This window comes from Syngnathoides biaculeatus, chromosome 4 (genome assembly GCF_019802595.1).
Source record: "Syngnathoides biaculeatus isolate LvHL_M chromosome 4, ASM1980259v1, whole genome shotgun sequence".
Classification (NCBI taxonomy): domain Eukaryota; kingdom Metazoa; phylum Chordata; class Actinopteri; order Syngnathiformes; family Syngnathidae; genus Syngnathoides; species Syngnathoides biaculeatus.
In genome coordinates this window covers 2585144-2596376 of record NC_084643.1, presented here as the reverse complement: position 1 = coordinate 2596376, position 11233 = coordinate 2585144, and the positions used below count along the sequence as shown (strand labels likewise).

Here is an 11233-nt window from a genome sequence, read left to right as displayed (position 1 = left end):
CGCTTAACTCCTCCCACTCCCCCCCCCCCCGTCACACGGATGTGCGGCCAGCTGGCACGGCGCTCCGCGTTGAGTTCAGGACACGAGCAAAACGTAGGAAACATCTTTGCTAAGAAAACGACGCTAACAAAAAATAACAATAATACGCACTAAAACTATTTTGTTTGTTCAAAAGTACTTGGAAACCACTTAATCTTTGTACAACTTATAAACCAGTGGTATCGGAAGCATCTTTGTCACGGATGACCTTGACGCAGCATTAAACAAGCCGGAAATAAAGATAAGACGTTAACAAAAGATAGTTGACGAGAAACAAACACTCCTGTTTTTGTTTTTTTTGCAGTTTGTGGTTATGTAACAGCAGTTGAACGAGTCACCGCCCAATCATTATTTTAAGTACAGTACTTTGGAGATAATAATAATAATAATGCCTGCCCGGTTTTAGTCATCATGTTTTAGATTAAATAAATTGATAAATGAACGCTGTGCAAAGCATTTGACCGAAATAGGATCAGGATCTTGGAAAATGGAATGGCGAGAAATTCACAATTAACACGCGAACACAATCTAATGTCATGCAAAATTATGCAGTTTCACAACCTCCTGTGTAGTCAGCTCATTCATTGCAAGTATTGCATACTTAATTCATGTATGTATTTATTCTGCAGCGTGGACGATCCATTTTCTACATTTGATGTCTGAAGTACTTAGATCTTAGCGCTGAACGTGGACTTCGGGAAGCATCCTCCACCACACCTGCACCTCACACTGTCCAACTGCCTTGTGTCAACCGTCCAGACCTTCAAGTTCCTGGGAATTCCAGTCTCTCAGGACCTGAAGCGGGAAATCAACATCAACTCCATCCTCCAAAAGGCCCGGCAGACAAGGTCCTCCCTACGGCTTCTGAGGAAGCACGGCCTGCCGCGAGAACTGCTGAGACAGTTCTACACAGCGGTCATCCAATCAGTACCGAGTACTTCCATCACAGTCTGGTTTGGGTTTGCCGCAAAAATGGGACAAACTCTGACGGCTGCGGACAATCAAAACTGCTGAAAGGATTGTCGGTACCCCCCTACCCACCCTCGAGGAATTGCACGCTACCAGATCTAAGACAAAAATATGCAAAATCCTCTTGTAGCCTCCACATCGTGGTCGCCAGCTCTTCCAACTCCTCCCCTTGGGTAGGCGCTTCGGAACGCTGCAAACTTTGCAACAGCTTCTTCCGTCTCGCAATTATCTTCTTCTTATTGAAATTACAATCCCTGTCAAATTGTCAAGGGACAGAAATTGTAGAGCCATTGCTAGATCGCTTGGATCCTTTTGTCATTCCGTGAGCGTTCTCGCAATGTTCTCTTCTGTCAAGTGTTGTCTGTTGTCATACTGGAGCGGCTCCAACTACCGGAGGCTAATTCTTTGTGTGTTTGTGACATGCTTGGCAAAATAAAGATGATTCTGATTCTTTCCTTTTTGCAACCACCCACCTACTAGTGGTGTTCAAGAGTTGTTTTCCTCGAGACCAAGATGCAATCGCGTCAAAGGTGGATGTTTCATGTGAAAGCGCAGTGCTTGTTTTGTGTTGTGTCGCCCGTGGGACTTGAATGAATAAATGTCCAACTGTGCATGCTGACTATCACAACGTACTTTGATTCCTTGATTTCAGGCGTCCCTTTTCTTTGAACGAACATTTGAAGTCTTTCCCAGCTGACTTTGGGCCTGAGGTGCTTGGGCGACACTGTTGGCCGTTTAATTATCGGGCGCAAGATGACTGTTCACACTTTGGGACTCAATTTGGAGTCTTCGGTGAACCTGACATACATGTTTCTAAAATTAGGGGGGAAGCCGGAGGTGAAGGGTCAACATAGAACAGGCACAAATTTGAACCCAGAGTCTCCTGACTTAGAGGCAGACGTGCCCACTACTGTGCTGTCTTATTACACTCGTACAAACGTTGCTGATATTTGGCGACTTCAATAAAAAAAAAAAAAAAACTTGCCTTTTTTCTAGACGTATAGATGTCTTCATCATTTTACAAGAAAACAAAAAAAGGGGAACTCGGGAGATGAATAATTTAGCTCTACAGTAATTATGAAATCTTGAACAGCACTTGTTACTTTCTATATTTTGAAGCGAGCCTTTTTTAATTTTTATTTTCATAATAGGCGGCACAGTGGCTCAGCTGGAAAAGCCTCACAGTTCTGAGGACCCGAGTTCATTCCCGGCCCCGCCTGTGTGGAGTTTGCACGTTCTCCCTGTGCCTGCGTGGGTTTCCTCCGGGCACTCCGGTTTCCTCCCACATCCCAAAAAACATGCAACATTAATTGGACACTCTAAATTGCCCCTAGGTGTGGTTTGTCTCTTATGTGCCCTGCGATTGGCTGGGAACCAGTTCAGGGTGTACCCGGCCTCCTGTCTGTTCACAGCTGGGACAGGCTCCAGCACTCCCCACGGCCCTTGTGAGGATAAGCAGCAAAAAAATGGATGGATAGATGGATGTTCATAATACTGCATCTAATCACATATCCTGAGATAAGCCCGCCCCCCAAAAATATAATGACAAGTGCTGTGTCAAATATTGTGCCTGAAGGCAGAAAATATTAATTAATACAATCACAGGAGTAATAATTTACCAAAACATTTAGTAGTCCCAGCTGGAAAAATTCGAGGAATAATTTTGAACATGGTACAGTATAAAACCAAAATAATAAACACTCTATTTTTATAACACCGCTTTTACAGTGTCAATGAAAATGAACATTAGTACCTTTGTGAATGTTGACCGCAGGTGACGTGTGGCGCCGGTCACGTGACTTGACAACGTTTTGGGGGTTTTTTTTGCCTTTGACCTTCCCCAAGCACCTTGATCGTGCTGGTGTACCCTCCGCGGACGCTAGAGGTCGCCCTTTTTGGAGCTACGCACTGCACTGAATTGTGGGTACAGTAGCTCATGTTTCTGACAGTCAGCTGTTGCAGGAAAGTTTGGTCTGTTTTTTTTTTTTTTCCTTGCGCGTCTTCGTGTTCCTGGTCTCGCTCCGTTTCGTGCTACAGCGCTCGCTCGCTTTGCTTCCGTCCTCGGCGCTTTCTGCTGCTTTGTCACTGGCAGCGCGAGATCTGCAATCGCCCCGCGGACTAAAACTCGAGAAGCGGACGGAATGAGTTTGAACGAGCATTCCATGCAGGCGCTGTCATGGAGAAAACTGTACTTGAGCCGGGCCAAGCTGAAAGCCACCAGCCGCACTTCTGCCCTTTTGTCGGGGTTCGCGATGGTAAGAAGAAGTTCTTGAAGTGTTTTTGCCGTGTTGCGAGACACCACAAAAACAGGTTTCCGGTGCGCCAAAACTGGGCGACGCACGCGCGTGTCTCCAAGGTCTTGGCTCCGTTGCGGGCCTGCTGCCCGCTTCTTAACGACCTCATTCATCTGGGGTCGTCTCGGGACTTGATTTCACAAATAGGACGAAGTCAAGAGACCCAAAACGGAGATTCCACGTGTGGAAACGCCACAAGGCCTCCATTTTTTTTTTGTTTTTTTTTGTTATTGTTTGGATCTAATTTTAGAAGAAGTTGGGAGGTGTTGTAGTGTATTATTTTCTGAATTACACGTTCACTTAAAGTAATGCAGCAAAGTGATCAAAAAAATCCACATAAAGATGCGCATTTCTCATTTATAAACTCCCTTAGACACTCTGTTAATGCTTAGAGTACAGTGGATATAAAAACGCCAGGTTTTTATGATAGAAAAATAGGTATAAAACTGAATTTCAAAATACCTGGAATTAGTAATAGACGATATCATTGAAACAGCAATAAGATGTAGTAGGTCAAAATCGGATAAGGTTTTAGGATTTTATGCCCTGAGAAGGGTTGCGTCAGGAAGGGCATCCCGCGTAAAAAATTGTGCCCAACAATTACGTGCCGTTCATCTGAGATGACACGCTGTGGCGACCCCGAAAGGGACAAGCCGAAAGAAACTTACTGACTTCTGCCACATTTTTTTCAGTCGCGAATCAGCCCAAATTTTCTTCCCCGGAAATCGGTGCAAATCTTTGGGGAATTTGCGAATGATGTTCTTGTAGGAAAATGCCCGGATGTGAGACTTTTTGAGCTGAAATGACAGGTTTAAACAGGCCATTATCGCTCTCTCTCTCTCTCTCTCTCTCTCTCTCTCTCTCTCTCTCTCTCTCCATATACGGAGTCCTCGGTCTACGACTGAGATCCGTTCCTAGAGTAGCGACTGAACTCGAATTTCGACTTAAGTCGGATTCCACCATTAAAGTCAGAATTTACATCAAAATACTTTGTATAGAAAAACAAATACAGTGAAAGAAACAAGTTGATGTACTTAGGATGACTGGTGAGAGGTGGATGGAGAAGAAGAAGGGGAGGCGGTGCTTCGTTATTGCGTAGGAACCTGGTCCTCAATCCTCTCCATCTCGACAAGTATCAAAGACCTTGTTTTGCCATCATTGTATCCGACTTAGGACCGGAACCCTTCACATGCGCTGAAATACGGTCTTTGTCTTTAATAATTGTCACCACGGTCGACCGACTGAAGCCTTGGTGGTGTTGACGTCCCTCCTTTCGCCAATCGTTTTATGCTCTCGAGCTTCGTTTCCATGGTCGTGGATTTTCTTTTGGCTGCAGAAGCATTGCTAAAAAACACAGCTTTCTTCTTTGGGCAAAAAATGCAAAGATACTCCCGGCGCACAAGCACGGACAAGCATTAGCCAGAGAAAATGGCGGACGGGAACGGGCGTTGTAAAGTCGAAACATCTTGGGTCGAGACCGTCTTAACCTTGAGGACTCCCTGTATATATGTGGAAGATATTTGCGCCACACTGTAAGCACATTTTGGAACATTTTGAAACCCTTTCATTGTCCTTAAAAAATGGTACAAAGCATAATTTAAATGTAATTTTACATGGGCTGACCCTTTAAACGCCTTCCAATGTAATATTCGTGTTTTCATTTAAGGAAGACGCAACAGAAAAGCTGTGATCCCTGCTTTGTCATTGCCATTTGAAGGAGCAGCATAACCAGCTTTATCGTCGCCGTATAATTATCGGCGTAGTCGTAACTGCCATCATGAACTACAGTGGAGAAACTTAAGTATTTGAACACCCTGCTATATTGCAAGTTCTCCCGCTTAGAAATCATGCAGGGGACTGAAATGTTCATCGTAGGTGCATGTCCACTGTAAGAGAGATAATCCAAAAAGAAAAATCCAGAAATCACAATGTATGATTTTTTTTAATAACTTATTTGTGTGATACAGGTGCAAATAAGTATTTGAACACCAGAGAAAACCAATGTGAATATTTGGTACTGTAGCCTTTGTTTGCAGTTACAGAGGTCAAACATTTCATGTAGTTGTTCACCAGGTTTGCACGCACTGCAGGAGGGATTTTGGCCCACTCCTTCACACAGATCTTCTCTAGATCAGACAGGTTTCTGGGCTGTCGCTGAGAAACACACAGTTCAAAGATTTTCTATTGGGTTGAGGTAGGGAGACTTGATATGCTTCTTACGGTGCCACTCCTTGGTTTTCCTGGCTGTGTGCTTCGGGTCATTGTCATGTTGAAGGACCCAGCCACGCCCCATCTTCAATGCTCTGACTGAGGGAAAGAGGTTGTTCCCCAAAATCTCACAATACATGGCCGCGCTCATCCTCTCCTTAATACAATGCAGTCACAGTAGGGATGGTGTTCTTGGGATGGAACTCATCATTCGTCTTCCTCCAAACACGGTTAGTGGAATTATGACCAAAAAGTTCCATTTTGGTTTCATCTGACCACAAAACCTTCTCCCATGACTCCTCTGTAGCATCCAAATGGTCATTGGCAAACTTAAGACTGGCCTTGACATGTGCTGGTTTAAGCAGGGGAACATTCCGTGCCATGCGTGATTTCAAACCATGACGTCTTAGTGTATTATCAATAGTCACCTGGAAACGGTGGTCCCAGCTCTTTTCAGGTCATTGCCCAAGTCCTGTCGTGTAGTCCTTGACTGATTCCTCACCTTTCTAGGGATCCTTGAGACTCCACGAGGTGATATCTTGCATGGGGCTCAACTCCGATTGACATCGACTGTCATGTTTAGCTTCTTCCATTTTTAATGATTGATCCAACAGTGGACCTTTTTTCACCAAGCTGCTTGGCAATTTCTCCGTAGCCCTTTCCAGCCGTGTGGAGTTGTACAAGTTTGTCTCTGGTGTCTTTGGACAGCTCTTTGGTCTTGGCCATGTTACAGGTTTGAGTCTTACTGATTATATGGGGTGGACAGGTGTTTTTATGCAGTTAGCGACCTCACACATGCAGATAAAACATGGAGTGGAGGTGGACTTTTAAAGGCGGACTAACAAGTCTTTGTCACTTGAATTCTAGCTGCTAGACAGGTGTTTAAATACTTATTTTCAGGCTGTATCACACAAATAAATCATTAGAAAAATCATACATTGTGATTTCTGGATTTTTCTTTTTAGATTATCTCTCGCTCACAGTGGACATGCACCTACGATAAAATTACAGACCCCTCTGTAATTTCTAAGTGGGAGAACTTGCAATATATCAGGGTGAGAAGAAACAAACAAACAAATTGATGTATGTCTCTCCCCCCTCCAGGTTGCCATGGTGGAGGTGCAGCTGGAAAGTGACTATGCGTACCCTCCGGGGTTGCTGATAGCCTTCAGCGCGTGCACCACTGTCCTGGTGGCCGTGCACCTCTTCGCCCTGATGATCAGCACCTGCATCCTCCCGAACCTGGAGGCGGTCAGCAACGTCCACAACCTCAACTCGGTCAACGAGTCTCCCCATGAGCGCATGCACCGCCACATCGAACTGGCCTGGGCTTTTTCCACGGTCATCGGCACCCTCCTCTTCCTCACAGAGGTCATGCTCCTCTGCTGGGTCAAGTTCTTGCCCCTGAAAAGCAACACGGAGAACAACGAGACCATCAGTTCCGGCCAGGCCGCGGCCATCGCCTCCACTTGCATCATGGTGCCCTTCGGGCTGGTTTTCATCGTCTTCGCCGTTCACTTTTACCGCACGCTCGTCAGCCACAAAACGGACCGGCAGATCCGAGAGCTGAAGCAAGTCATCCGGCTGCAGAACCAACTGGACCACAGGACGGAAAACGATGACCTGAAATCCGTCGACCATTTCGCTTGATTCGTTTGCATTCAGCGCCGCTCCTGTTGTGAAACGAATCTTTGTGGACGGTGCACGTAATAGTCGTTTTCATCTTTCAAGCGCTGAAGGTTAAGTGACATCCTGTTGACAAATTTTGTGTGAAAATGCTCACATGGAGGAATTCACGCGGGCGTTACAATCAACATTTGTTCTTAAGGAAGGAAATGTGGTCAATTTTACCTTACCAAAAATTTGCGGTGAGAATCTTGTTGTTGTTGTTGTTGTGCTGCCGACGGACACAAAGCAGACCGTCAAATCTCGCTAATGCCGTCGTTAGACGTGCAAGATCCCCGATGCGTGCGTGCCGCCCAGTCGCAAAGTTCACGGAAATCGGCGACGTAGTTTTTGCGCAATTCTGCTCTCGCGTCCGCCAACCGCTAGAGGAGAAAATGCGCCTGCTTTTAGTTGACCTCACTGGAGCCCGCGACTTATACTGCATGTGTTATTTTGACCGTTGATAATCATCATCACGATGTAAGTTTTTATGTTACTGTTGATGCCGTCATTTTGTTTCTCACGCCGAGGGGGGGATTCGTGTTAAGTTTATTTTCAAATACCGGGGTGACGGTCTGAGCGCTCCCCCGTGCTGAAAAGTCCCCTTGGGATTAATGCGCATGGCGTGTAGAATATTTAGATTTTTTTTTAATTTTTCTACTTTTTCCACTTCCGTGCCAGTGGGAAACTTCCCCATCCATGCTGAGGATTGTTCGGGTATGGGTTCGGGTGATATGACATGACACTTACTTTCACGATCCCAAATGTGCCTTAACGACTGTGCCCGAACACTCCTCCGTTGATTCTTGATTCTTTTTTCTTGTCTTCTTTTTTTTTCTCATGCATTTTAGAATATATCCACTTTTTGATCATATTACTTCCACTGTATGCAGTTTTAATTGTCTTTTTTTCAAAATATTTTGTTTGTCAATTTTATTGTTTTTATCCTGTTTTAAATGTTTTATGTCTTTGTTTGCAAATGCCTTTAATTATGTAAAGCACATTGAGTTACCTCGTGTATGAAATGCGCGATACAAATAAATGTGCTTTGCTTTGTGAGACGTCTGTAGCGAAATGCACGTGGAGCGAAAATGAACACAAGGAAGAAGCATGGATGGGGAAGTTTCAGACTGGCACAGAAGTAGAAAAATTCCCAAAATTCTACGCGCATGTGCATTAATCCCGAGGGGACTTTTCAGCACGGGGGAGCGCTCAGACCGTCACACCGGTACTCGATTGTCAGTGCAGATGATTTTAATGCAAACTTTATTACAAGCACATTTTTTAAATGTACTATACATCAAAATGACCGCAGTTACGTGCAACAAAAAAAATCTTTGCCGTATTACTTGAAGGCTGTCGGACTCAATCTGCATTTGCACTTGTGATCAACGTAAATGTTGCAGCACTTCTATTTTGGTGCACTGTCATTCGTAATAAGAATTATACACATCACGAAAGGAACTGAAACCTTCCCAGTGCTCTACATCAATGAAAAGAGTTCACCCCGAGAGGATTGTTAACACAAATATGAATGAAATTCATCTGGTAGCCGTGAGAAAACGCTTGCCGTGGCATGCTATATATTTTTTTCACTCAGCTGAAGTTGCGCGTGTTTATTGGAAATGTCTGGAGAACAAGTTAGTTTGTATAGTTTAGCAAGCTCACGTGTTGCTTTATATTTTTGTCCTGTGGCGCATGTCGAATGATATTCCCGTGTCTTTATCGTTTTCTTTTGTGCGCGCTCAAAGCCTCTGATGATGCACTCGTGAAAGGTCCGACACACGCGTGCAGGTATGGAAATTGAAATTGCGCCTATTGTCTGTCTCACCTGACGATTTTGGGGAAAAGAGCCCCCTCGGCCCGCCTGCCGTGTCTGGTTGAGAACAGATCCCGGCCCTGTTCCTTCACTTGTGGTTTATTTATTCAACAGCCGGCGTTTGGGTGCCTGTCCACAGGTTCCGTGAATGTCTTTGACTCTGTGTGGTAATAAATGCAGCATATCTGGTGAGTTTCTTTGTTGCCAATTTACAAATAAACACATTTTGTGTGTCGCTTCACCACTTTTTTTTTTACCATGTTCTTTCTACCCTTATACGATATCACAATTGACCCCTCTGTACAGGGCACTTAACCACGCCTCCTGAAGTGACGTCCCGCCACGTGCGCTCACGTAAGACAAACAGTAAAAATGGCAAATACAATACAATACATTCTGAACTGAGACAGACTCCATTCTTCTGATTTCATTCAAATCAACGATATATTATAGATTCTAAATACAATACATTCTTAACTGAGAGAGACGCCATGCTTCTGATTTCATTCAATCATTCACACGTAGCAATGTTATGCTAGCAGAGAATGTCTCATTCATTTATACGAGACGTGTATTAAAAATCAAATTTAGGGCATATCTTCGTGCAAACACAGTCTGGTTAAGCTTCGGCCGCGAGCCAGCAAGAAAGCGACACGTTTGTGCAGTCCGATCATCGCTAAATATCGCTCAACAAAGAATAAGTGTGTCAATCGTTCACACGCAGCGGTGTTATGCCAGCGGAGAACGTCTCATTCATTTATACGAGACGTGTATTAGAAATCAAATTTAGGGCATATCTTCGTGCAAACACCGTCTGGTTAAGCTTCTGGCCGCGAGCCAGCAAGAAAGCGACACGTTTGTGCAGTCCGATCATCGCTAAATATCGCTCAACAAAGAATAAGTGTGTCAATCGTTCACACGTAGCAATGTTATGCTAGCGAAGAACTTTGAATTCATTTATACGAGACATGTATTGAAAATCAAATATAGGGCATACCTTCGTGCAAACATATGTGTTCCGGTTGATATTAGATGGATTTAGTTGATGATGCGGTCTTCCACAAAGTTTGATCCATCGAAGGCATTTTTCGTACTGGGTCTTCGGTTTTGGAAAGGGTACGAATGGAACTCCACCAACTAGCCTTTCAAGATACCTGTCGTCACTATTACAAAGTCCGTGACTACACCTCTTAACCATATTTTTTGTTAAATAACCCAAATATGCGATAAAATGCTAACTAAACCTATACTGGACCATTCAATGTTGTCAGAGAAAATGGCGGGAGCAAAAACGGGCTTTTGTGCAGATCTCTGGCCTCTGATTGGTCAGTGACGCGGATTGCGCAATATCCACGGAGGGGTCAATTGAATGGGAGGATCGCGTCCTTAGATTCCTCTAACGCCCTTTTGAAAACATTAGTTGTCATCTTACAGATTGTCATGATGCACTTTAGGAAGTGGCGACACCAAGAGTGTGCCACAGCCAGTTCCCTTTTCGGGAAGATCGTAATAAAATAATACGGCAGAGCGGCACGGTGGGGCAGCTGGAAAAGCGTTGGCCTCACAGTTCTGAGGACCCAGGTTTGATCCCGACCCCACCGGTGTGGAGTTTGCATGTTCTCCCCGTGCCTGCGTGGCTTTTCTCCAGGCACGCCGGTTTACTCCCATATCCTAAAAACATGCAACAATAATACAACACTAAATTGCCCCTAGGTGTGATTGTAAGTGCGAGTGTTTGTCTCTATGCACCCTGCGATTAGCTGGTAACCAGTTCAGGGTTGTACCCCGCCTCCTGTCCGTTGACAGCTGGGATAGGCTCCAGCACTTTCTGCGACCCTCGTGAGGATAAGCGGAAAAGAAAATTGTTGGATGGATGGATTAATTGGACACTAAATTGCACCTAGGTGTGATTGTGAGTGCAGCTGTTTGTCTCGATGTGACCTGTGATTGGCTGGCAACCAGTTCAGGGTGTACCCCGCCTCCTGCCCGTTGACAGCTGGGATAGTGTCCAGCACTTTCTGCGACCCTCGTGAGGATAAGCGGCAAAGAAAATGGATGGATAATACGACAGATTTGTCTAGAGTTCGACTGAGCAAGCCGGTCGTCCAAAAACGACCTGGATGCCTCCTTGCTGGGTGGTGGATTGTGTGTTGTTAAGTTGAGATTCTTCCTGTCTTCCCTTGTTTTGAGAAGACGCACGTACGTACGGTGGCTGTAACGGTCTGTGTTGAAGTGATCC

General features: G+C 44.9%; 1 protein-coding gene across 1 annotated transcript; it reads left to right on the top strand.

The window, feature by feature from the left end:
• The first annotated feature begins 2867 nt into the window (after positions 1-2867).
• On the top strand, positions 2868-9225 carry LOC133499770 (calcium release-activated calcium channel protein 1-like). Its single transcript, XM_061818102.1, has 2 exons — positions 2868-3263; positions 6615-9225. The coding sequence occupies exons 1-2, from the start codon at positions 3150-3152 to the stop codon at positions 7158-7160; spliced, it is 660 nt and encodes a 219-aa protein (XP_061674086.1). The 5' UTR covers positions 2868-3149; the 3' UTR covers positions 7161-9225.
• Positions 9226-11233: the final 2008 nt, after the last annotated feature.

Coding starts and splice junctions, on each gene's coding strand:
- LOC133499770 (XM_061818102.1), top strand. CDS start 3,150: ATGAGTTTGAACGAGCATTCCATGCAGGCGCTGTCATGGAGAAAACTG. Junction 3,264..6,614: donor TTTTGTCGGGGTTCGCGATG/GTAAGAAGAAGT, acceptor TCCCCCCTCCAG/GTTGCCATGGTGGAGGTGCA.